General features: G+C 44.8%; 1 protein-coding gene across 6 annotated transcripts; it reads left to right on the plus strand.

The window, feature by feature from the left end:
• Window positions 1–389: 389 nt before the first annotated feature.
• LOC111981762 (nuclear pore complex protein Nup98-Nup96) lies at window positions 390–23,094 on the plus strand. 6 transcript variants are annotated; one of them, XM_024013185.2, is made up of 33 exons: window positions 390–569; window positions 1,683–1,789; window positions 1,960–2,058; window positions 2,735–2,782; window positions 3,338–3,523; window positions 5,327–5,469; window positions 5,730–5,837; window positions 6,363–6,549; window positions 6,638–6,816; window positions 6,915–7,058; window positions 7,151–7,286; window positions 7,413–7,505; window positions 7,695–7,835; window positions 8,048–8,369; window positions 8,570–8,689; window positions 8,778–8,937; window positions 9,080–9,281; window positions 9,373–9,511; window positions 9,755–9,932; window positions 10,015–10,170; window positions 12,008–12,235; window positions 12,346–12,475; window positions 12,812–13,077; window positions 13,372–13,553; window positions 13,700–13,932; window positions 14,119–14,379; window positions 15,655–15,812; window positions 17,452–17,735; window positions 17,882–18,103; window positions 18,440–18,681; window positions 18,776–18,930; window positions 19,226–19,337; window positions 21,591–23,094. In XM_024013185.2, exons 2-33 carry the CDS (start codon window positions 1,711–1,713, stop codon window positions 21,776–21,778), a joined length of 5,481 nt encoding a protein of 1,826 aa, XP_023868953.1. In that variant the 5' UTR covers window positions 390–569; window positions 1,683–1,710; the 3' UTR covers window positions 21,779–23,094. The 6 variants fall into 6 exon arrangements, with proteins under 6 accessions (XP_023868953.1, XP_023868957.1, XP_023868954.1 ...); XM_024013189.2 differs by having other exon boundaries at window positions 7,764–7,835; XM_024013186.2 differs by having other exon boundaries at window positions 7,154–7,286.
• Window positions 23,095–24,311: the final 1,217 nt, after the last annotated feature.

Consider the following 24,311-nt stretch of genomic DNA (forward strand, 5'->3'; position numbering starts at 1 on the left):
AATTTATTAAATAGATTTGTTTTCTCAGCCATCTACACATAATATCCCATAATGACAAAGTGAAAACATGTGTTTTTGGAAATGTTTGCAAATGTATTGGAAGTGAAATACAGAAATATCTCATTTACATAAGTATTCACACACGAGGCAATACATGTTAGAATCACCTTTGGCAACGATTAAATCTGTCAGTCTTTCTGGGTTAGTCTCTAAGAGCTTTGCACACCTAGATTGTACAATATTTGCCCATTATTATTTTCAAAATTATTCAAGCTCTGTCAAATTGGTTGTTGATCATTGCTAGACTATCGTTTTCAAGTCTTGCCATAGATTTTCTAGGACCGATAAAACGTTGGTGCGCGTCGACATATTCAGAACGTAGCCGCCGTGCGTCGTGACGCAATTTGGCCTCGTTACTGCAGTTTCCCTCCTCGTTGTGCAACGAAAAGCCGCAGTTTCGGAAAAAGAACATTACAATCTATTCCAGTTTAGAGACTTCGACCTTATTTACACTCATATTGTGACTGGATCACAAGACACGTATTGTATTGAACATAATCTTATTTACGGTGAGTTTTAACATTGTCCTTACATCCCTTTTTCAACTGGGTTACATATCAAGCTAGTTAGCACAACATCACAACTAGCTAGCTAACATTAGCTAGCAATGTGTTATTTAACAGCTAGCTAGCAACTTTGGTCGGTTAAAGTTGTCAATATATCTAACTATAGTGTAGACTTAAACGACCTAGATACATTTGTTGGATATCAAAGATTGTTATCATGCCAGAGAGAGTTGGCTAACAGGAGCTAGGTAATTAGTGAGCTAGCTAACTGTTAGCCACCGTTAACAGATTTGCGGTTCTGACTCACCAGCGACATTTGCGGATGTTTATAACTAACGTTAGCTAGCAGGTTAAACTGGTCATATCTGGTTTTATCTTGTGCGACATTGGTGTGATCATTTTCTTAATGTTTTGAGGTGGGAATTTAACTGGCTAAATACTGTTTTAATATCAGGCTGTGTAACTAGTTGCTAGCGCACTACTTAACTAACGATTTCTGCCAGGCCTTGGCTTAGCGTGTTGAGAGAACACATTCTGGCGCCTATCTGGCTTTCAAACGTAATCTTTAGTTAACAAGCCAACCGAGCGGTGAGCGCTATTTGTTAGCGAAATCTAGCTAAAGTAGTTCAACTGTTTCTACATGGACTCTTGGCCTTTGTTCTAAACAATATATATATATCAATGAACTGAGGGACTGGCAGGTAGTGAATGTGCGGACGGTGGTTAACTAATGTTACAGTAGCTGAGTAAGCTAGCTAACTAGGTAGGTTCTCATGACAGGAATTATATTGGAACTAACGTTAGTCCTGTCTTCTGGAACTTCGCACCACCAGAACTAATTTACTATACACTGCTTCTCTCAATTCCATTTCTCAACTAACGTCAATCCGTTTTTGTGTTGCTATGTGTGTTATTATAACTGCCATATAGGCCAGGTTACGGGAATACCTAAAACATATGTACTGTGTCTCATTAATTTGTCATACATAGATCTTGGTAACTTAGAACATTTACGTGATTACTGTAATTGTATTCAGTTACTGTCATGTATGTTTGTCAGTTATTTTTGTCTGCTGAAATAAGCTGAAGTTTGTCATTTTGTGAAATGCTGAGCAGACATATGCAGTCCTGCTAGCAGGAGAAGATGTTCAACAAGTCATTTGGTGCTCCTTTCGGGGGAGGGACCGGAGGATTTGGAACTTCATCCACGTTTGGACAACAAAGTAAGTAACAACAGTGGGCGCAAGTGTAATTTTAATGTATGCCCTGACAAGTTGAGTACCTTTATGGTTTCTTGCTTGTCTCATCAATGTCTTCGCCTCAGTATTCACTCTCAAGTAAAGTTAAATTGTTCCGGATTATAAAAGGTATGGTGTTGACCCTGTGTTTGCAGACACTGGCTTTGGGGCGACGACAGGTGGCTTCGGGGCCTCAGCATTTGGGGCGACCAACAACACTGGAGGACTCTTTGGGGCGACGCAAAATAAGCCAGGTTTGCCACATCTCCCTGATCCTGACTATAACACATGTTAATAACTCAGTACCTGCCTAATCCTGTCGAATATCAGATCTGTTCTTCTAATTAACATCCTGTAGTACAGGGGCCATAGCTGCTTTCCTGAATACTTTTTTCACTATAATTGGCTGAGGCCCTATAGCAGTATGGTTTCTGCAACTATCTTCTGGGTTTAGGACCAGGCCAGTGTTCTCCATTGCAGTGGTTTAGGGGTTAACTCTGCTGACCGTTCAGGACGACCGTGTTCTTCATTTGAATGAATAGCCACATAAGAAAGGTGTCTGTGGCATAAGGTCTTTTGTATAACTTTTGCATAACCTACAGATTACATTATGAAATTTCCCTCTGTCATTTTAACCACAAAGATTCAGGGGGATTTCCATGTGTCAATATGATAGCACTGATAAAGTACGACGTTGAACATGTTTAAGACTAGCTTTTGTACTGTGACGTCTGCCTGAACAGTGAACCTGCATGATCACACTGCCACTCGCAGTAGACAGAGAGCTGACTATGTGCTCTATACATTAATCTATTATGCAATATACAATGGTGAGTGTTTTTTTTGTGCCCACCATGATACTGCTACTGACATGTGGTGGTTGAATATGTGTGTCTAACCCCACCCTGTAATGCTTTACTCTCTCAAAAGTGGTGACAGCCAATCCTCAACAAATCCACACTGGTGCAGGTAGAGGAGGTAAGCATGGGTTGACGCGCGCGCACACACACGACCCGCTGTTAAACAGGCGGCTGTGCACACACAAAGTCTGCGCACCCACAGTCCCTGTTATACTCTTGGTTCCGTACATACAAAGTATATACAGTATGTAGTATTTGGTTTGGAGCAAAGCCACAGTCTGCATTCTGCTCTTAAAGGGAGTGTGATCATGTAGACAGGTGGCACTGTGTATGGCCCTATTGTCTGTAATATGTGAGAGTTTGTGGGTTATTTGTGCTGAGTGAGAGGAAAGAAAAAGGTGGGAGAAGGGGGATGAAGCGCTGCATGTTATGAGACCACCTCTCCTTGTGATGAGTGAAATGATTAGGGGCTCCCATAAACTAGTTCAGGTGGACCTAATCTGGCTGGCTTAGTCAGATCATGGATGCACAACTCCAGTTCTAGAGGATCCTCAGTGAACATGAAACCAAACCATTAGCCCGGGTCCTACAAGAATTTGAGTTGAGCACTCCTACAGCTGGCCATAGGGACCTGTGTGTGAGCTGGTTTGAGGTGGTGTGTGTCCCTCCCCAGGTGGCCTGTTTGGTTCCAGTACGTTCAGCCAGCCCGTAACGTCGTCCACCAGTAGCGGCTTTGGGTTTGGCACGGCCAGCGGCACATCCACTAGCCTGTTCGGCAGCACCAACACGGGCGGCGGCGGAGGACTCTTCTCCCAGCAGAGCAATGCTTTCGGAGCCGCCAAACCAGCCTCCTTTGGCAGTCAGTGTCTATTTTTACTGTCTAGCATTAAGGTTGTTCAAACAGGTTTACCATAGAATTAGTTGTACTATAATGCATTCCCATTCAAAGGAATGTTCCGTGACCAGTGGGACAGTAGTCATATTGGGTGTACTATGTAGTCCCAGTCGGTATTCATGTATTAATAAGGAATTCTCCTCGACCACACCCACGAATTGAGGGAAACCAACTTTCTTTCCTATTGAGCTTCATTGTAAAAGAGGGAAATGACAACGCTTCTGTCAGTGGTGGAAAAAGTACTCAATTGTCATACTTGAGTAAAAGTAAAGATACCTTTAAAAGAAAATTACTCAAGTAAAAGTGAGTCACTCAGTAAAATACTACTTGAGTAAAAATATTTGGTTTTAAATATACTTAAGTATCAAAAGTAAATGGAATTGCTAAAATGTACTTAAGTATCAAAAGTAAAAGTATAAACCATTTAAATTATTTCCTTATATTCTGCAAACCAGACGGCGCTATTTTCTTATTTACGGATAGCCAGGGGCATATTCCATCACTCAGACATAATTTACAAATGAAGCATTTGTGTTTAGTGAATCTGCCAGATCAGAGGCAGTAGGCATAACCAGGGATGGTCTCTTGATAAGTGTGTGAATTGGACCATTTTCCTGTCAAAATGTAACGAGTACTTATGGGTGTCAGGGAAAATGTATGGAGTAAAAAGTCAMTTTTCTTTGGGAATGTAGTGAAGTAAAAGTTGGCAAAGATATAAATAGTTAAGTACAGATTACCCCAAAAAATTACTTAAGTATTTTTACTTAAGTACTGTACACCACTGGCTACTGTGTTGTTCAATGTACATGTAGCCAGGCCAAAAATACAGACCTGTGGCTCGCAATGCTCCCACATAGGGAAATGGAGCCTGCAAGAAGAGCCCTGTGGCTTCAGGCTATTCGGTGTGGGAGAGTGGAAAATGTGGGGATGCTGTGTTCAAGTAGGCTACATGTAGAGCTATATGTGGAAAACATTTCTTTACATGTAAGATATTTAACTTGTTTAGTACAGTTCGATTTTAACTCCACTCACTACTTGTAGCTGTATAGTCCGTTTGTGTTGTTGGTTTTGGCAGGCTTCATGTTCCGGTCGGTAGCGAGCTAACGCTCACTCGCTCAAGTGGCTGCTAGCATCATCGTGAAAAGGGGCACGAGCGAAGCCCTAAAATATTATGGTTTTTTTAACACTAGGGACCAGGCAATGTTGAAAAGTAATTGACTAAAACAAGCAGACAACAATAAAATTGCGTTTGAAAAAGGTCACGTTTTTGCTGTGAGTCCATGGGGTAACCACAGGTGATTTTAACCCGCACGGCGGGCAGGGTCGTGACGTTCTATCTAATACCGACTGGGTCTATGGAGTGTAAGCTTAGAATTCTGTGCCTTTCTCAGAGTTCCATACATGCAACAATGGCAAATAGAACTKGTTTTGAAAATTGATTATTTTGTGGTGGCACTCTTATGGCCACTCCAGTGCCTTCTATTTAGCCTGTAAAATTGTAGTAGATAGAGGGCTCTGGTCCATTGTAGTAATTGTGTGACAGCTGGTGTTCAATGAAATACAATGAGATCATGATGTGTAATACCTTACATTTATTTTCTTTGAATATTTGTTTTTCTTTTGATTAGATGCATTTGATGTTGTATATTGCTCATATTTCAGATGTTTTTTAGATCACTCATGAGGGSCAGGAGTTATCTTGGTCAGGTCACATGGTCCTACATTATCGATGTCTGGCTAGATCGTTAAGATAATTTTTTTGTCTAGCGTTTGGCACGAGCACGGCCAGCACCGGGGGGCTGTTTGGGGCGACCAACTCCAACCCCTTCGGAGGGGCGTCTGCCTCCCTGTTCGGAGCTTCAGGGTTCACCCAGCAAGCCGCTCAGCCAGGCACCACTGTCAAGTTCAACGTGAGTTTGGCCTGACCTAGGCTAGGCCATTACACCTGGGCCAAACTACTGTACTAGGAGTCTGTCTAGTGTCGTGTATGGAATGTTATTTCATCTAAAAAAGGTCTTACTTACTGCTGTATGTCATGCTACTCTTTACTGTAATCCTCAAGAAATTCATAGGTCAGTTTTCTCTAATGTATACGAGTTATCAGTTTATCCTGCTACAATACAGTAAATGAGTTTGTATTCCAATGAATGTCCTCTTCTGTCCTCCTCAGCCTGCAACAGGAAGTGACACCATGGTGAAAGGGGGTGTGACCACGAGCATTAACACCAAGCACCAGTGCATCACGGCCATGAAGGAGTATGAGAACAAATCACTGGAGGTGGGTCATTATTATGCAGTTACTTTCAGCTGCCCTCTGTCTTTTAGATCAGTTCAAATGAAAGGGAAAGAGACAAGGAGAGGAATCCACTTGAAAGTATTGAATCAAAATCAAGTTGAATTTGTCACATGCGCAGAATACAACAGGTGTAGATTTGACTGAAATGCTTGCTTACAAGATCTTCCCAACAATGCAAAAAAAWATATATATATTGGTAACACGAGGAATAAAATACACAAGAATTAAGCTATATACAGGGGGTACAAGGTATTTCAGGTAGATATGAACATTAAGGCAGGGTAACGTGACTAGGCATCATGATAGAAAATAATAGGAGTCAAATATAGAACAGAGTAGTCGCAGCATACGAGTGTAAAAGTGTGTTTTTGTTGTCTGTATGCGTATGTGGTGAATTTATGGGTTTTGTGAGTGTCAGTGTAGGGTGTGTGTAGCCAGTGCAAGATGGGATCAGTGCAGCCCAGGCCTCACTCACCCTCTCTCCTGTGTGGTGTTTGCTATGTGTAGGAGCTGAGGTTGGAGGACTACCAGGCAGGAAGGAAGGGCCCCACTAACCCCATGGCTGCACCGACGGGGGGTCTCTTTGGGGCTGCGGCCGCAGCCACCCCCAGTACGGGGGCTGCAGGGCTGTTTGGCTCCTCGGCCACCAACACAGGCTTCTCCTTCGGCCAGGCCAAAACCAACTTCGGCACCAGTAAGTCACATAGGCCCATAGACAGAGCTCAATAGAAAATATAAATACAAATGTATTATATAGTACAGTTTTAACTCCCTGTCCCCAGGTACGGGTGGGTTTGGTGCAGCCACAGGCAGTCTGTTTGGCCAGCAGCAACAGCCCCAGCAGGCCCAGCAGGCAGCCAGTCTGTTCAAGCCCTTCGGTCAGGCCACAACCACACCCAACACAGGATTCTCCTTCGGCAACACCAGCACCATGGGCCAGCCCCAACAAACCAGCACCATGGTGAGAGCTCACACGTACATGTTAATACACTCACACGCCTAACATTAGCTCTGTCTGTGTTGTACCGTTCCACTAGAGTAACTCTCTCTCCATCCCAGGGGGGTCTGTTTGGGAGCACCGCGGCKTCCCAGGCAGGGGGGTTGTTTGGAAACACAGCTCAGACCACACCAGCCACTGGCTTTGGGACAGGCACCGGGCTCTTCGGACAAACCAACACCGCCTTCGGGAACGTCGGCACACAGGTATTAATAGACTCGACTGTGAAGGCTTTTACACAGTTGGTAGTTACAGGCATTGTGGGATGGGTGTGTATTAATCCGCTCTCTGTCCCTAGCAGAGCTTGTTTGGTAATAAGACGGCAGGGTTTGGCGCCACCACCACCAGCGCGTCGTCGTTTGGCACAGGCACCGGCCTCTTCGGCAACAAATCCGCCCTCACCCTCGGAACAGGCACCAACCCATCTAACTTCGGTGAGTTGATCATCTGTCCTTATTGGAGTGCACCTGTGTGATAAAGGCTAGTACTTGCAAATAAATCGTCTATAGATAATCGTATTGGCTATTTAAGTGATCGTGTTATCTCTGTGTTGTGTGAAGGTTTTGGACCCACTGCTGCTGGCGGAAGCCTCTTTGGGAACAAGGCGGCAGCAGGAGGACTGGGGACCGGACTGGGAGCTGGCTTTGGAGCAGGTATGAACAGAAAGAGCGCCATAGGCCTGGGATACAATAATAAAGAAACCAAAAATACATGAAATATCCATCATGTAAAGAAAAGCAAAAACAAACACCTGCCCGTTTGGGTGTTTTACCAGAGTCTGTATTGTCAGTCATTAGTAGTCCCCTGTGGATGTTTCGCTAAGTGTGTTCTGTGTTTGTTAGCGGTGGGCACTGGGCAGATGTCTCTGTTTGGGAATAACAAGACACTGGGTTCCACTCTGGGAACAATAGGAGCGTTCGGACCGCAGGGATTCAGCACAGGAACCAGCACTCTGGGCTTCGGAGCACAACAACAGCCTGTCGGTAAATACCACTTCCGTCTACCACCTCTATCTCCTCTGCCCAGTCTCAAGCTGATTGTGAAAGCACATTCTCTGGCACTTTCCTTTAGTACCTAGTCTTATTACTCTTTCAGTGTACTGAAGAAACTGGCTGGATAACATTACACTGTGGTGGAAACTTCCAGTAGCCCTTGAAGGCTAGGTGAAGCTATAATTGTCTCTCTCTCCTCCCAGCGCTGACGGACCCTAACGCGGCGGCGGCCCAGCAGGCAGTGCTGCAGCAGCAGATCAATGCTCTGGCCTACTCCCCCTTTGGTGACTCCCCCCTCTTCAGAAACCCCCTCTCTGACCCCAAGAAGAAGGAGGAGCGTCTAAAGCCCACCAATCCGGCGGCCCAGAAGGCGTTGACCACGCCCACTCACTACAAGCTGACACCGCGGCCTGCGACACGTGTGCGGCCCAAAGCTCTGACATCTTCGGGCTCCTCCAAGTCTCAGCTGTTTGACGGGCTGGATGACGACGAGCCTTCTCTCACCAATGGAGCCTTCATGCCCAGGTAGGTGGCCGTCTGGAAAGTTCACATGTTTCTGTTTCAACTGATTTACCAATTTTTAGTTTTCTGTTATGTTTTTCTTAGCGAATACTACAACTTGGTTTTCGGGTAGCTTTTTTGCTATTTGCTTCTGTCTGTCTTCTGACAGTGATGTTGGTGTATGGTATCTGATCTGTGTGTTTCTCTGTGGTGTTGTAACCCAGGAAGAGCATCAAGAAGCTGGTGCTGAAGAACCTGAATGGCAGCAGCCTGTACAGCAGCCCAATCAACAGAGACACAGATGACCTGGCCTCTCCACCGGAGTACCCCCTCAACGGACTCAGGTCAGACACGCGCCCACACACACACCGTCAGTGATATTGATCTGTGTGGTATTTGTTGCTGAACCATGTCTCCCCCACCCCCCTACAGTGCCAGTGTGGACGAGGATGATTATGTGAGGGAGGTGGTGGAGGGAGGGGCCGAGGATGACCTGGAGATCAACAAGTTCTACACCAAGCCCAGCCTGCAGGACACCATCTCAGAGCTCAACGCCCATAGGGTGGGGGCCAGGGGCAGGAATGGCCTGGAGGTGAGCTGATAGAACAGAGTAGACAGACAATGAATATGGTCGTCTCAAATTACACCCTATTCCCATTAAGGGCACTTCTTTTGGCCATGCTTCTCATATAGTGCTCTACTTTTGAGGTTTGACATGAGTGTTCTGATTCCAGGTGAGCAGCGAGGACATATCGCTGGGGGAGGACTCCATACAGGAGGAGCGAGAGGAGGAGGTGCAGGAGGTTCCCCCACATCCTGCAGGTATCGTTCTGTGCCGTGTGGGCTACTATACCATCCCCGCCATGGACGAGCTGTCCAAGATGGTGGACGAGAACGGCGTGTGTGTGGTGGAGAACTTCACCGTGGGCAGAAAAGGTAAACGATTCTCTTGACTGGTCGGGTGGAAACAGCTCTGGGGAAATAATTGGTCGGTAGCTCACTGCTCTGCTCTCTGATTGGCTCTCAGGTTACGGCTCAGTGTTTTTCCATGGCGAGGTGAATGTGACTGGGCTGAACCTGGATGAGATTGTTCACTTCAGACGCAAAGAGGTCATCGTCTACCCCGACGACAAGAACAAGCCTGCTGAGGGGGAGGGGCTCAACAGGTCAGTGACAGGATGGGACAGGGAAACTTACTACCCTTCACACTGGGGACAATGTCGTTATCAGTTTYCTTGTAATTTCATCACAGAAGTCATAAACTGATTCAACATATTCTGATAGTGATCACAGCTGAGACCTAACTCAAGTTGATATTCTCTTTTTCATCCTTCACCTCATCTCTTTACTACCCCATGTTATTTTATACCTCTTTCTCCCTCCCCTCCTTTCCCTCACTCCTCTGCCAGGCGAGCGGAGGTGACTCTGGATGGGGTGTGGCCTAATGATAAGACCACTTGTACTCAGATAAAGAACCCTGAGCGTCTGTCTGAGATGAACTACGAGGGCCGCCTGGAGAACGCCTCACGCAAACAGGGCGCCCGCTTCCTTGAGTACCGCCCCGAGACCGGCTCCTGGGTGTTTGAAGTAAGCATGCCTAGACACATACGAAAGGTGTCTCCATATCTCCCTTCCRATGTCTGTAACTCATCTCTCTCTGTGTCTGCAGGTGGCCCACTTCTCTAAGTACGGCCTGCAGGACTCTGACGAGGATGAGGAAGTGCCTCTCAAAGTGGACCCCAAGAAGCTGAAGACGGCCACAACACTTCCCCCGGGGCTGCAGCAGCTTCCTCCCTCCCAGCAGCAGGTGGCGCCACAGGCTCAGGTAGACGGAGCAGCACAGTGCGCCCACCCACACTGACAGTCACACCCACTGCTCTCTACGTCACCTGGAAGGCCTTAGTCAATATACAACCTAAATATACATGATCTGAATTGATGCCGTTTCCTTTCCACTACCATTTCAGCCACATGCAGTGTGTGGGGTCCTCTGCCTAGATCTCAGCTGTTTCACCACTACTGTTATGGGTTGTATTCAATAGGTTTCTATGGAAAGGTTTTAAGTTTGGTAGCCCTTGATGCAGATGGTCTTGGTGATCTCTGCAACCCAAATGAGGCTGCTAAACATTGATCTGACATCAGTTGGATGGGCTGTAGAGTATAGCGACTGATCAGATAGGACACCCCACATTATCTGTTTATCAGTGGCGGTGTGGGGAGGGCTGGGTTCTCTCCCAGGTTCACCTGAGGTGGTGGAGGCCACAACCCACCAATCACAGACAGGAGGTGGGCAGGGTAGTTTATCTGAAGTCTGTCAGTCCTGGTTAGTGGTTACGTTCTGCCCCTCACAACTGATTCAGGAACATCAACTTAATCTGTGCTCTAAATATAAACTGTCCTTAGCTAAACATCACCCTGGTTCAATAGCTATGGCATGAAGTCATCCGTGGATTGAAAATAAGGTGTTTTAAAGGGATACTTCTGGAATTTKWSWSYRCRCRMARASAYAWAAATTGTATCCACTAGTTCATCTGAATCTGGAGAAGTAGATAAAGAGCCTCATTGCCAAAATCCTGAAGTATCCCTTTAAAGGCTGTGTTAAATTGTTTTTTTAGATAAGAAAATCTAACTGGAAATCTGCAGTTCGAACAATAACAAGCGCCACCCCGCCACTGATTTGGTAAACAGCTACGGGATGGGGCGGGAGAAATGTAACCGCTCCCAAACACATGGGCAGCGCTATGGATACAGGGACTGACCATCCATGATATTGAAATTGTAGTTTTGAGGCGCTACAGTTTGTTTAAATTTACATTGTTTTCAAACAAAGGAGTAACACACTTATATTTTGGGTGGTGATGGTGCATGACAACTATGCTCATGAGGCATCTGTTATATTTTTCAAGAATCAATGGGGTATATCTCATTACTTTCAAAGTCTAAAAATGGATTTACCAACTGCAGATTTCCCCTTTTTAAGGAAATGTTTGAAGTGAAGTCTTAACTCAGAAGTAGAGTTTGTTTGTAAGATTTTAAGATGTCTTAAATTAAATCTGTATTATATTGTAAAATGTTTGTATTTTGMCAACTGTTCCTTCCATTGTTATAATTTGACTGGGTAATACTGATTATGTAACTTCAGAAAACCTCACATTATCATGGTTGTATCTCATGAGAATCTACACAATGTATTTTTGATTCTTTGTTATGAATATTAGTTTATCTCTTTGAAACAAGCTTTGAGAGGATGACCAAAGATATGAGTGATGTGCGATAACCTACAATTCTTCGGAACCTGCCAGTCCTGCAGAATATATTCAGGGTTAGGTCTTCTTTCTGATTGAGGGTTTAAGAAGCTACAACATCTACTCTTGGGGTATAATTGAATCAAGCTATGAATTATTTTATTATGTAAAACATGCTCCTATATACATCTGTGATATCTTGTATTTGATCTGATAAAGTTAAGAAATAAACGGATTAAAGATCACACTTTGCTGGTCTGTCTGACTTGTGTATGCTGACCATTTTCATTTATTTACACTAAACTGATTTTGTCTGTGTGTGTCTCTCTTCTTGGTGTATGTCACCTTACTGTGTATGTTTTGTTGCACTTTCTCTGCTGTGTGTGTATCCTGTGTCCATTCGCTCTGTGGGTCCAGTCCAAGGCTGTGCTGGAGCTGCTGAGTCGCATGTCTGAGGTGGACAGTGACATGGCCGACATTACCCAGGATGCCCCAGGGGAGAGCATGTTGGAAGAGGAGGGGGAGAGCGGCATGGGGGAGGAGAAGGGCAGTCGGCTGGGGACTGTGACCCCCACAGAACACAACCCTGTCTCTGCATCCAGTCAGATCGCCTCCTCGCTGGGAATCAACCCTCACACTCTCCAGGTAAGATACTACTGTACACCCTCACATTCTACCTGTTTGTTGAGGCTAATGGAGTCCTCAATCACATCATGAAGACAATGTGTTCGTTATGTGTGTTTCTCTTCTCTCAGATCATGAAGGCATCTCTGTTTGCTGAGGATGATGATGGTGACATGTTCCTGGAGCAGGGAGGAATGAAGAGCTCTCTAGACAGGGCCTCCCCTCGCATCCTCCTGCCTGGCACCCAGGGCAGGCCCTCCAGTAAGTGTGTCACACACAGCCCTAACATTGATTTCTACCCTCACACACAGTCACCCATCCTTCACTCATACCCTAACATGTCTTAAATGCTATTATAAACTGGCTGGTTCGAGCCCTGAATCCTGATTGGCTGACAGCCATGGTATATCAGACCGTATACCACGGGTATGATAAAAACATATATTTTTACTGCTCTAATTACGTTGGTAACCCATTTATAATAGCAATAAGGCACCTCAGGGGTTTGTGGTATATGGCCAATATACCACAAACCCCCGAGGTGCCTTATTGCTATTATAAATGCTCATTGATCTCTCTTGCTCTTTCCCTCTCCAGTCGGTGGTCTCCTGCAGACTCGTTTCAGCGGGGCAGGTCTCTTCCCTCAGCTCCCTGACGTGCCCTTTGGAGGGGGCCTTCCCGGGAGGCTGTCCATGTCTCGGCCGTCCGCGGTGGTTCCTGAGCCCTCGCGGCTCTCCCCCTGGCCCTCGCTGGGGCCCTCATTCCTGCTGCCGGCCCCAGCGGCAGAGGCCACTGTACGGACGGTGGGGGCTCGACGCCTGGGGGGCCCTGTGGCCCCAGAGAACTCAGTCACACTGGGGAAGGTAATGATAACTATACTACTAGTAGTATTTAATTTGTCTTTTTCAGGTGTCTTTCTAGATACTTCATCCTACATCATGATACATTTATGATAGTTAAGAGTTTAAATATCTGATAGTACAGTAGACTGAACACACAGGGATACATACAGTACAGAGGTACATGGAGAGAACATGGACATTTGTTGGATCATTTCAATGAATCCACTGTGGTTTTCGTATGTGTGAACATAGCTGTACAGTATGGGCAGTTTTAAATCATCTAGTCAACGTAATCAACACATTCCCTCCACCCAGGGCCGTCTGCTGATGGATGCAGCTCTGTTCACGGGCCGGTCGTTCCGGGTTGGCTGGGGTCCAGGCTGGACTCTGGTCCACTGTGGAGACAGGCTGAGTGGGTCTGGGGACAAGGAGCAGGACCAGGGAGACACAGGAGCTGGAGGTTTTGGATTTCTGCCTAAACATGCCAAGAGCAAACAGTGAGTAATAGACAAACACCAGACCACTGTCATCTACACAATGTTGTAGGAGTGTCAGAATAGGATCCAGACTTACTGTATCAGAGCAGTGCTTGTGGGTGGTAGAAACTGAACCCTAAGCTCCCTTCTTTCCCCTCCCCCTACAGACTCTCAGACAGTCCGTTCAAGGTGGTGATCGAGCAGGTGGTTGGTCTGGAGCCGCGGGACAGTGAGGAGAGCCAGGCGGTGTACCAGCGGCCCCTGGAGATCGGCCTGAAGCACAGCACCATCAGTACAGAGGGGGCCTGCCCCTTCATCCAGCCCCAGAGTGGGGTGGCCGCCTTGCACGAGTACGTGGAGTGGATCACTGACCTCAACCAGGAGGCTGGTGCCGGAGACAGTAAGCGATGCAACACAATCATACACACACCCAATGGTAGATGGCTCACACTTTATTGGTCCAATTCCAAAACTTCCCTATGATTCTAACATCACCCCTGCTACCTCTGTTTTAATTATCTCTCCCATTGCTGTCTCAATGAGTTCAGATATAACTATATGCTATCCTATATCTCTCTCCCTGTAGGGGTCCTGGCTCACTGGGCTCTGGTGTGGACTCTGTGTGAGGCCTTGTGGGGTCGGCTGGGTACGACAGAGCCTGGTACCAGCGGCTACCTGCAGCAGCTGGAGAGGAGGAGGAGCTTCTCAGCCTGGCTGTCCCACAGCGCAACCCAGAGGATCGAGCAAGAGGTGGGCCTGAGCCAGGGGGGAGGACATGTGGAGGCCATCTTCAGCTACCTCACTGGACATCGCATCAGTGACGCCTGCAGGCTGGCTCAGAAGAGTGGTGAGGAGAGGGGGGATTGGAGGGGGGAGATCGGAGTTTGAGGGGATTGGTAAGAGAGGAAGGGAACAGAGATCAGGAAGAAAGAGGATGGATGGATGAGGGGTGGGAAGGTAAAGCCTGCTGCAGACCTGGGGCCTCATTTACAAATGTTGCCTACACACAGAATATGCCCCAAACTGGCGCACGCATGTTTTTCACAAAAATTGCATTTATAATAACTGAACTAGATGTGAGAATGTTATCCTTCCGCACACTGTAGACCATGCGTACACCGTTTCTAGTGGTTGCAGAATCTATTTATTTTCTTTGGATTTTTAAATAATTTGAAATCTATTTCCGATTTCTTTCATTTCCATGATCATTGCAGAATAAATTCCTCAGCTTTTCGGACTGTGATGGTTTCATACTCGCGAAATAGCCTATAGGCATCCAACAAGTTAAAATAGGCTACTATTTGTCCCATCTCTCATTTAATTCCACCCACTTCATAGTAGTAAATAGATAAGCTACCACCATTTCAAGTATTTTGCTCTATGTGGTCCGATCTGAAGAGCAGTTTAACGGTAGAACAGACGGTTCACCTTTTCCAATGACATTTGTAGGCTACGTCTGAATTTTGTAATGTCAAATTTCTCCAGTAAACAAGACATATCATAACCATTTCCGCCCTTTTCTGGCCATGATGAGCTCATTCCCGAAGAAGCCATACAACAAATGACCATGAGCATCTCTTGTTTAATTGGACCTATTAGCTAGGCTATTATAATTTCAAGTTTTTGCTCTATGCATCCTAAAAGGAGTGTGGTTTATAACATACAGGTGTACAGACAGTTGATCTTTTGCATTGAAGTGTGTAGACAACCACTGGAAGTGGTACTCTATTTAAAAAAAATATATATATATATTTTTAAGTATAGTTATTCAGATTTTGCGTGCAGTGCAGCATGTTTAGGTTCGGGAGAAAGTAAATACAAAACATTGTATTTACATCTGTTTACAGGTCCACAAAAATGTGCAGTTTTTGTGTTTCAGAAACTCAGATACAGCCAATGTTAATGGGGGGGAAACAAGACATTTGATCAAGTTTGCCATTGATATTTCCTTTATTTATATATATATTTATATTATATATATATATATTTGTGAGTGTGCGTTCTCTTTTATTTAGTGTGAAATTTACGCAACGGTTATATATAAGGCCCCAGGGGGCGTCTCACAAATTAGTTGGGCCAGGCTGTAGGATCTCATTAAGATGTCTTTAACCTGTGTGTGTAGGGGACCACCGCCTCTCCCTGCTGCTGTCCCAGGCGGTGGGCTCTCAGTACGGCCGGGAGCTGCTGGCGCTGCAGCTTGGAGACTGGAACAGAATGCAAACGGACTCATTCCTGCAGGAGGAGAGGCTACGCATCTTCGCCCTGCTCGCCGGGAAACCTGTAAGTAACCGCGCATGCAGCTGTTGCYGTTGTGTTCAGACCGCCATTAACTGGGTTATCCTTTGTGCTATGTTGATGTGTGTAGGTTTTGCAATCCACATATTTGTTGTAATATACAGTACCAGTCAAAGGTTTGGACACACCTACTCATTCAAGGGTTTTTCTTTATTTCTACTATTTTCTACATTGTATAATAATAGTGAAGGCATCAAAACTATGAAATAACACATGGAATCATGTAGTAACCAAAAAAGTGTTAAATAAATCAAAATATATTTGAGATTCTTCAAATAGCCAACCTTTGCCTTGATGACAGCTTTGTACACTCTTGGCATTTTCTTTACCAGCTTCACCTGGAATTCTTTTCTAACAGTCTTKAAGGATTTCCCACATATGCTGAGCACTTGTTGGCTGCTTTTCCTTCACTCTGCGGTCCAACTCATCCCAAACCATCTCAATTGGGTTGAGGCCAGGTAATCTGATGCAGCACTCTATCACTCTCCTTCTTGGTCAAATAGCCCTTAMACAGCCTGCAGGTGTGTTGGGTMATTGTCCTGTTGAAAAACAAATGACATTCCCACTAAGCGCAAACCAGATGGGATGGTGTATCGCTGCAGAATGCTCTGGTAGCCATGCTGGTTAAGTGTGCCTTGAATTTTAAATKAATCACAAACAGTGTCACCAGCGAAGCATCCCCCTCACCATCACACCTCCTCCATGCTTCATGGTGGGAACCACACATGCCGAGATCCTCCGTTCACCTACTCTGCGTCTCACAAAGACACGGCGGTTGGAACCAAAAATCTCAAATTTGAACTCATCAGACCAAATGACAGCTTTCCACCAGTCTAATGTCCATTGCTCGTGTTTCTTGGCCCGAGCAAGCCTCTTCTTATTGGTGTCCTTTAGTAGTGGTTTCTTTGCAGCAATTCGACAATGAAGGCCTGGTTCACGCTATCTCTGAACAGTTGATGTAGAGATGTGTCTGTTACTTGAACACTGAAACATTTATTTGGGCTGCAATCTGAGGTGCAGTTAACTCTAATGAACTTATCCTCTGTAGCAGAGGTAACTYTGGGTCTTCCTTTCCTGTGACGGTCCTCATGAGAGCCAGTTTCATCTTAGCGCTTGATGGATTGATTGACCTTCATGTCTTAGTAATGATGCTGTCGTTTCTCTTTGGTTATTTGAGCTGTTCTTGCCATATTTTGGACTTAGCCCTATTTGGTAAAAGACAACCTTCTGTATACCACGCCTACATTGTCACAACACAACTGATTGGCTCAAATGCATTAGGAAGGAAATAAATTCTGCTAATTAATTTAACAAGGCACACCTGTTAATTGAAATGCATTCCAGGTGACTACCTCATGAAGCTGGTTGAGAGAATGCCAGGAGAGTGCAAAGCTGTCATCAAGGCAAAGAGTGGCTACTTTGAAGAATCTCAAATATAAAATATATATTTGGTTACTACATGATTCCATATGTGTTATTTCATAGTTTTGATSCCTTCGCTATTAATTTACAATGKAGATAATAGTAAAAAATAAAAACCCTTGAGTGATTAGGTGTCTAAACTTTTGACTAGTACTGTACATTAGTGCTAAATGTTTTCTGAGCTGTATGTACTTGTCTCTAGGTGTGGCAGTCTACAGACTGTGTGGTGAACGTGTGTTCAGAGCTGGACTGGAAGCGTTGTGTGGCGGTCCACCTGTGGTACATGCTGCCTCCCACCGCCTCCATCGCTGATGCCCTGGCCAAGTACGAAGCCGCCTTCCAGGGCTCTGCAGAGGGTCAGAAGTACGCCTGCGCCCCCCTGCCACCCTACCTCGACCAATCAGACCCGCTGGACATGGAGGAAGAAGAGTCTAAACGGCCACTCTACGACATCTGTTTCCACCTGCTCAAACTATACAGTGACAGGTACTACATTTCCCACAACACACTGCATAGGTTTCTCAAAATAGATTAGAATTAATCCTACATTTCCATTCTCAAGCAGATTTAACAGAATAAAAGTGAAGTACTGCTAAAGTGGTGTTTAAATAAGTGACACCTCTCCCTCCCAGACACTACAGCCTGCAGGAGTTGTTGGACCCGCTGACGGTGACGTGGGAGCGTCTGGACTACCGTCTGAGCTGGCACCTGTGGTCGGTCCTGCAGGCGCTGCACTACACACACCTGAGCCCCGCCCGACAGGGCCTCATACACACCAGCTACGCTGCCCAGCTGGAGAGCGCTGGCCTCTGGGACATGGCAATCTATGTACTGCTGCACATATCTGAGGAYATGTACGTACTGCAACACACACCTTACAACATGCACACAGGAAGAGACTTCAGACTCTCAACTTTAACATGAATCATGACGAAGTTTAAATTGATTAGTCGCAGGAGGATTTGAGGGTCAGTGCCCTCAGCAGATGCCCAGGATGGACCGATAAGCTGAACACGGTTTATCATAATCTCACACAAGTGCTACTGTGTCCAGCTGGGTTCCAATTCCAACTGTGAATCGTCTGTAATGTGTTATCCCTCTGTGCTCGGGGAGCTAACGGACGTAATAATCTCAGGCAAGCTTACACATTACGTTAATTTAAACCTGCTAACATGTCCTCCTCTCTTCAGGCTCCGTGAGCGTGCGGTGAGGGAGATGCTCCAGCTCCACTGCCCTCTGCTGGAGACGGAGGAGTCTGCCCAGAAAGAGCGCTTCCTCACAGAAAGACTACTGATCCCAGAACAGTGGCTCCACTTGGCCAAAGCTACTAGAGCCAGAAGAGAGACAGACAGACACAGAGAGGCCCTGCACCTGTACAGAGCAGGCCACTGGAACCTCTGCCACAGGCTGGTCATACAACACCTAGCCTCAGGTGTGTATACGCACACACACACACACACACACACACACACACACACACACACACACCTCTAACCCTATTCAACCTGTATGTGTTTCCCCTGTAGACTGTATCATTAATGATAACCATGAGTACCTGTTGGAGTTCTTGGAGGGGCTGGCTGTTCCAGAGCGCAGTGCTGTGATCCAGGACTGGGACACGGCAGGCAGAGTCTACCTGGACTACATCAGAGTCATACAGACCTTACACGCCATACAACAGGTACGTCTGTCTGGCATTATGTTGACTCCATTACAGTTGATAATGTTAGCCAATTAGCTATGCTGCTAATCTCCTGATTATCTGTCATATACCATGGACAATGGTGGCTATGGTCTGGAACACTTTGAGGCTGTATGGGGTTTTTTTTATGGAAGGATGTGAGTTTGTGGGTGGGAAGGTGCGTGTGTTGGCGCTGCATGGATAGAAAGTGCTGGAATGCTTCATATTGATGCATGATGTTTGTATGTAATGGGTCTCTGTTGTTCTCGGTCTCTCTCTCTCCGTGTGTGTTCAGATGGACAGTGCTGGTTATAAGCTGGAACGTCTACACACCGAGGTGACATCACTCTGCAGCAGGATAGAGCTCCTCCCCTGCTCCACCGCCAAGGACCGTCTCGCCCAATCAGGTGAGGAGATGGAGCCGTCTGCTCTAGAGGTCGACCGATTTTATGATTTTTCAATGTCGATGCCGATTTATTGGAGGGCAAAAAAAGCCGATACCGATTAATCAGCCGATTTTATAAAAAGATTGTTTTATATATATCATACACACACACATTTTTGTAATAATGAGAATTGCAACAATACTCAATGAACAATGAACACTTTTATTTTAACTTACTTTAATACATAAATACACACACACACACAGCTCTGAAGTGACAATGATACTGAAGAGTCTGCTTAGGAGACAAATACTCTCAACTGTTTGAATAAAAATAGAGTTTAAGTTACCTGTGATGAATGTTGAAAACAAAAACTGTCATTTCTATATGCAGGAAATCCTATTTTAATAATGGGCATGGTAAGAATTGACGACCAAAGTGCGAGTCATAATTCCCATGACACCTAGCAAAATCTGAAAAGCGGTTCCTTCATTTATTCCATAGGAWTTTTTTTAGATTAACTTAAAATAAGGTCTGTGTTTCGTGTAGGCTTACACCACCTTGCCAATTTTATAACTGTGTAGATATCCATAGGACAAGGTAACTCTGATCAATATTGGCTAAATATATGCGAAGATAAAAAAAAATTGTAGAGTGGATTTATGAAAATATGTTGACAAACGTTACCTTATCCTAGTGAGATTTACACGGGTATCAAAACGTTGAGGCGGTTTAAGCCTGCACGAAACAGACCTTATTTGAAGTAGATCAAGACATTCTCTATAGAAGACATGAACGGTAAAATAACGAAGGAACCCCTTTCAAATTCATCCGCAAGTTATTACAGGAATTATAACGCGTCGACTATTTCTCTCTAAACCATATACCTTTGACTAATCCGGAAACTATCACCTCGAAAACAAAACGTTTATTCCGTTCCGTATTTTATCTAACGGGTGGCATCCWTGAGTCTAAATATTCCTGTTACATTGCACAACCTTCAATGTTATGTCATAATTACGTACAATTCTGGCAAATTAGTTCGCAAAGAGCCAGGCGGCCCAAACTGTTGCATATACCCTGACTCTGCGTGCAATGAACGCAAGAGAAATGACACAATTTCACCTGGTTAATATTGCCTGCTAACCTGGATTTCTTTTAGCTAAATATGCAGGTTTAAAAATATATACTTSTGTATTGATTTTAAGAAAGGCMTTGATGTTTATGGTTAAGTACACATTGGAGCAATGACAGTCATTGATTGATTGTTTTTTATAAGATAAGTTTAATGCTAGCTAGAAATTTACCTTAGCTTACTGCATTCGCGTAACAGGCAGGCTCCTCACGGAGTGCAATGTAATCAGGTGTTAGAGCATTGGACTAGTTAACTGTAAGGTTGCAAGATTGGGTCCCCCGAGCTGACAAGGTTAAAAATCTGTCGTTCTGCCCCTGAACGAGGCAGAACGTTCCTAGGTCGTCATTGAAAATAAGAATGTGTTCTTAACTGACTTGCCTAGTTAAATAAAGATTAAATAAAGGTGTAAAAAATAAAATAAAAAATCGGCAAATTGGCGTCCAAAAATACCGATTTCCGATTGTTATGAAAACTTGAAGTCGGCCCCGATTAATCGGCCGACCTCTAGTCTGCTCCAATCAGAGGGTAGCTGATCTTTCCTAGGACAGATCTATATACGTAACGTTAATTTTAATTTTCTACGTTGTCCTGTCTGACCTAGCCCAGTTTCTAGACCTGAATGGAACTCTGGTCTAGTCTTATAACATATAACTTACGAGTTATTTGTCGGCCTGCACCTGTTTGTTGTCACTTTTCCCACATCTGCTATCAGTAGACAGTTCTGATTAGGAAGTAATTGTTTGCGGTGCCCAAGAATGAATTAAATACAAATCAAAACCAAACATGGATTCCATGTTGTGTTCTAGCTTTGGGCACACACCTGTCTGTTTTACACCTGTTTGTCCTAGCTAATCAGCTTCGTAATATGGGCACCATGCTGCCACAGACAGGAAGTAGAATGGAGCGTGTGGGCGCAGACATTGACATTCTTTCCAGGGCACCGCTCGGTGGCGCAAACGATGCATTATTTATCCGAACAGTCCACCAATCGCGGATATACCCCCTAGTGGAAAAGTGTCGGAAAATAAGTTGAACGTGGGCTACTGCTAGACTGAGATACAATCTTGGTCTAGAGAAGCTGGACTACAGGTCTGTGTGTTCCGAGACCTACCTAAACCTCTTCTCTCTCCTGTCTCCAGAGATGGCCAAGCGCGTGGCTAACATCCTGCGTGTGGTGTTGAGTCTGCAGCAGGGTGGTGAGGGTGGCGAGATCCCCTTGTCCCAGCTAGCGCCCCACATCGGCCGTCTGCCCATGCCTGAGGACTATGCCCTCGAGGAGCTCCGCAGCCTCACCCAATCATACCTGAGACAGCTCATCGTCAGCTAATGATCTGAACCTTCAGCCCCCCGCCCAATAGGAACTGAGGTAGTTTGTTGGGAGCCAATGAGAACAGTGGGGGTAGGAGGGGACTATCTGCCACTGTTTAGTAGGACTACTGGGGTTGATTGAGATAGGAGGGTAAGTTTGGTTGAGAAGGCAGCGATGGACTTGCAGTGTATCCCATGCTCCTTTGGGGCTTTGGTTTCTCCTGAAGAAAATGGCACAAGATAATTGGATGAAGCATTCCTCCGTGTGTGTTTGGAAATGAATGACTTGCAAGTTGTTTTCTTTCATTATTATGTTTTTGTTAAGCTTTTTTGTACTTAGGAGGCCTGAGATGTGTGTTTGTGTATGATGTGCATTTAAATATTGAACTGCTGAACCATCCTGATAAGAGCTCTCTTCTCCCAACCTTTGACCCTGTTTAAAGGGACACTCACTCACTGGCTGGTGTGTTAACGCTGTCATCCTGCAATTCATGTTTCCAGTATAAATACTGTATGCAAACTACATGTTTGTTTGACTCCTACATCCCCATGGAAATGGAAAGTTTAATATAGTAAAGATTGTTTACCAGGATTTTGTTAGTGAGCGGAATCGCACTCACCTGATGAACTCTCAATATGTGTATACATAGGGAAGATCTAGCTTAAAATGGAGACTCATTTTAGTGATGTAATCTTGTACAAACAGTCTGCTTGAAGTGAACAACTCTTGTTTTTGCATACCAAAAGAGAGAATGTAAAATGAGATTGGATAAACTTCTATTTTTGTATTTTATTTTTGGGGGCTGAAAACCAGAGTGTGAGTCTATTGGAATGGAGATAGAGAATGGAATCTAACTATCTCAAATATATGGTTTCATATTTCTATTGTATGGGGGATTACCAGAGCTATGTTTGTTCCTTGGTGTTGCTAGTTTTTATTTTATTTTTTGTAATCAGCCAGTTTTTTTTTTTTTTTTATGAGTGGGACAGTTTCTCTGTGGTCCTTGCAAGGAGTTTGATTAAAAATATAATTTTAAATATAATTTACAATTCCTTGGGGTCCTTGGTCTCACCTTCACTCACACACCCTCCATTTTCTCAACCTCCATTCCCCACCCCCGGGTTTTCTGATGTTTCAAGTGAAACTGATGTATGTAGTTATTGTTTGTTGTGTGCTGCCGCAGTATGTTTGTTTGGCGGGATACCGCTCCCCTCGCGCACAGTGCCTTTCACGAGGAGGGTCTCCGGACTTCTGTTGCTGCCGTTACTGTGCATGATTGTGATGACGGTGATAACTTTTTTATTAGTCTGAATAAAATGTTTGTCCTGAATAAATGCATCCGTTCTCATTTAGGCTATAATACAGTATGTCATGTCTATTATTCTGCATAAGGCAGCATCAGCATTTTTGTTTTTAAATAGGTTTAATGCATTTTTATAATGCTTGATTTTCTGAAGATGTTACTTGCATACGTTATAACAATGAACTGGGCTGCTGAGTGAACCATGCGTGTTAATAGACTGAATCAGATGTGTTAATTAGGCTACTTGCTGCGTGTACACAGTACAAGCAACTTTTGGCTACCATTACATTGAAATCTGACAAGTGGCTCACCTTCGGTTCAATTATTCACATCACCTGCCCTTCCTCACTGATGTATTAAAAAAAAAAAAAAAAAAACTTGTGTTACCATTTGCCAACGCCTCAAGGTAGGCTACGCACCATCACTTTGCTCGTCAGAGTTGCTTCAAATGAATGGGCAATGGCCACTTTCCTTGATGTTACAGGAGTCACGGAGTCAGTGCCGGTCAGATATGATGAATCAATTAAATGTATTTATTTAGCACTTTTTACATCAGCTGATGTCACAAAGTGCTTATACAGAAACCCAGTCTAAAGCCCCTAAGAGCAAGCAATGCAGATGTAGAAGCACGGTGGCCAGGAAAAACTCCATAGAAAGGAGGAACCAGGCTCTGAGGGGTGGCCAGTCCTCTTCTGACTGCGTCAGCTTACATGGCCATTAAGGCTAGATCGTTCTCCAAGATGTTGAAACGTTCATAGATAACCAGCAGGGTCAAATAATAATCACAGTGATTATAAAGGGTGCAACAGTCTGCACCTCAAGAGGTTTCAAACCTATTTATAGTATCGCATGTACTTCTAAGTGTGCACATTATATACAAGCATGTGTTCTGTTGCAACATGTTTGTCGCTCACCACAGCTCGGGAGAAAAAAAMCCCGATGCAACTGGACACAGCAGCAGCCCATCCATAATCAGGTCTGTGTGCGCAGCTGTCTCTTCGCGGCGCGTTTCAGTAGTGCGCTAAAATCGATAGATACGGCAAATAATCTTTCAATCGCTTTGGGACGATATCGCAGATGTAGGTGACTATTTTGCTCCTCTTCTGCCTGCTGGATCAAACATATAGCGGCACATTGTGCCAGTTCAAAACCATGCATCTATGGAGCTTATTTCCTATGTTGCTGTTCTTCCTCGGTGTAAGTTTTCTTCCAGGTACGTGCTCTTTGTTGCTTAACTAACTGACAACA

This window comes from Salvelinus sp. IW2-2015, linkage group LG20 (assembly GCF_002910315.2).
Source record: "Salvelinus sp. IW2-2015 linkage group LG20, ASM291031v2, whole genome shotgun sequence".
NCBI classification, from domain to species: domain Eukaryota; kingdom Metazoa; phylum Chordata; class Actinopteri; order Salmoniformes; family Salmonidae; genus Salvelinus; species Salvelinus sp. IW2-2015.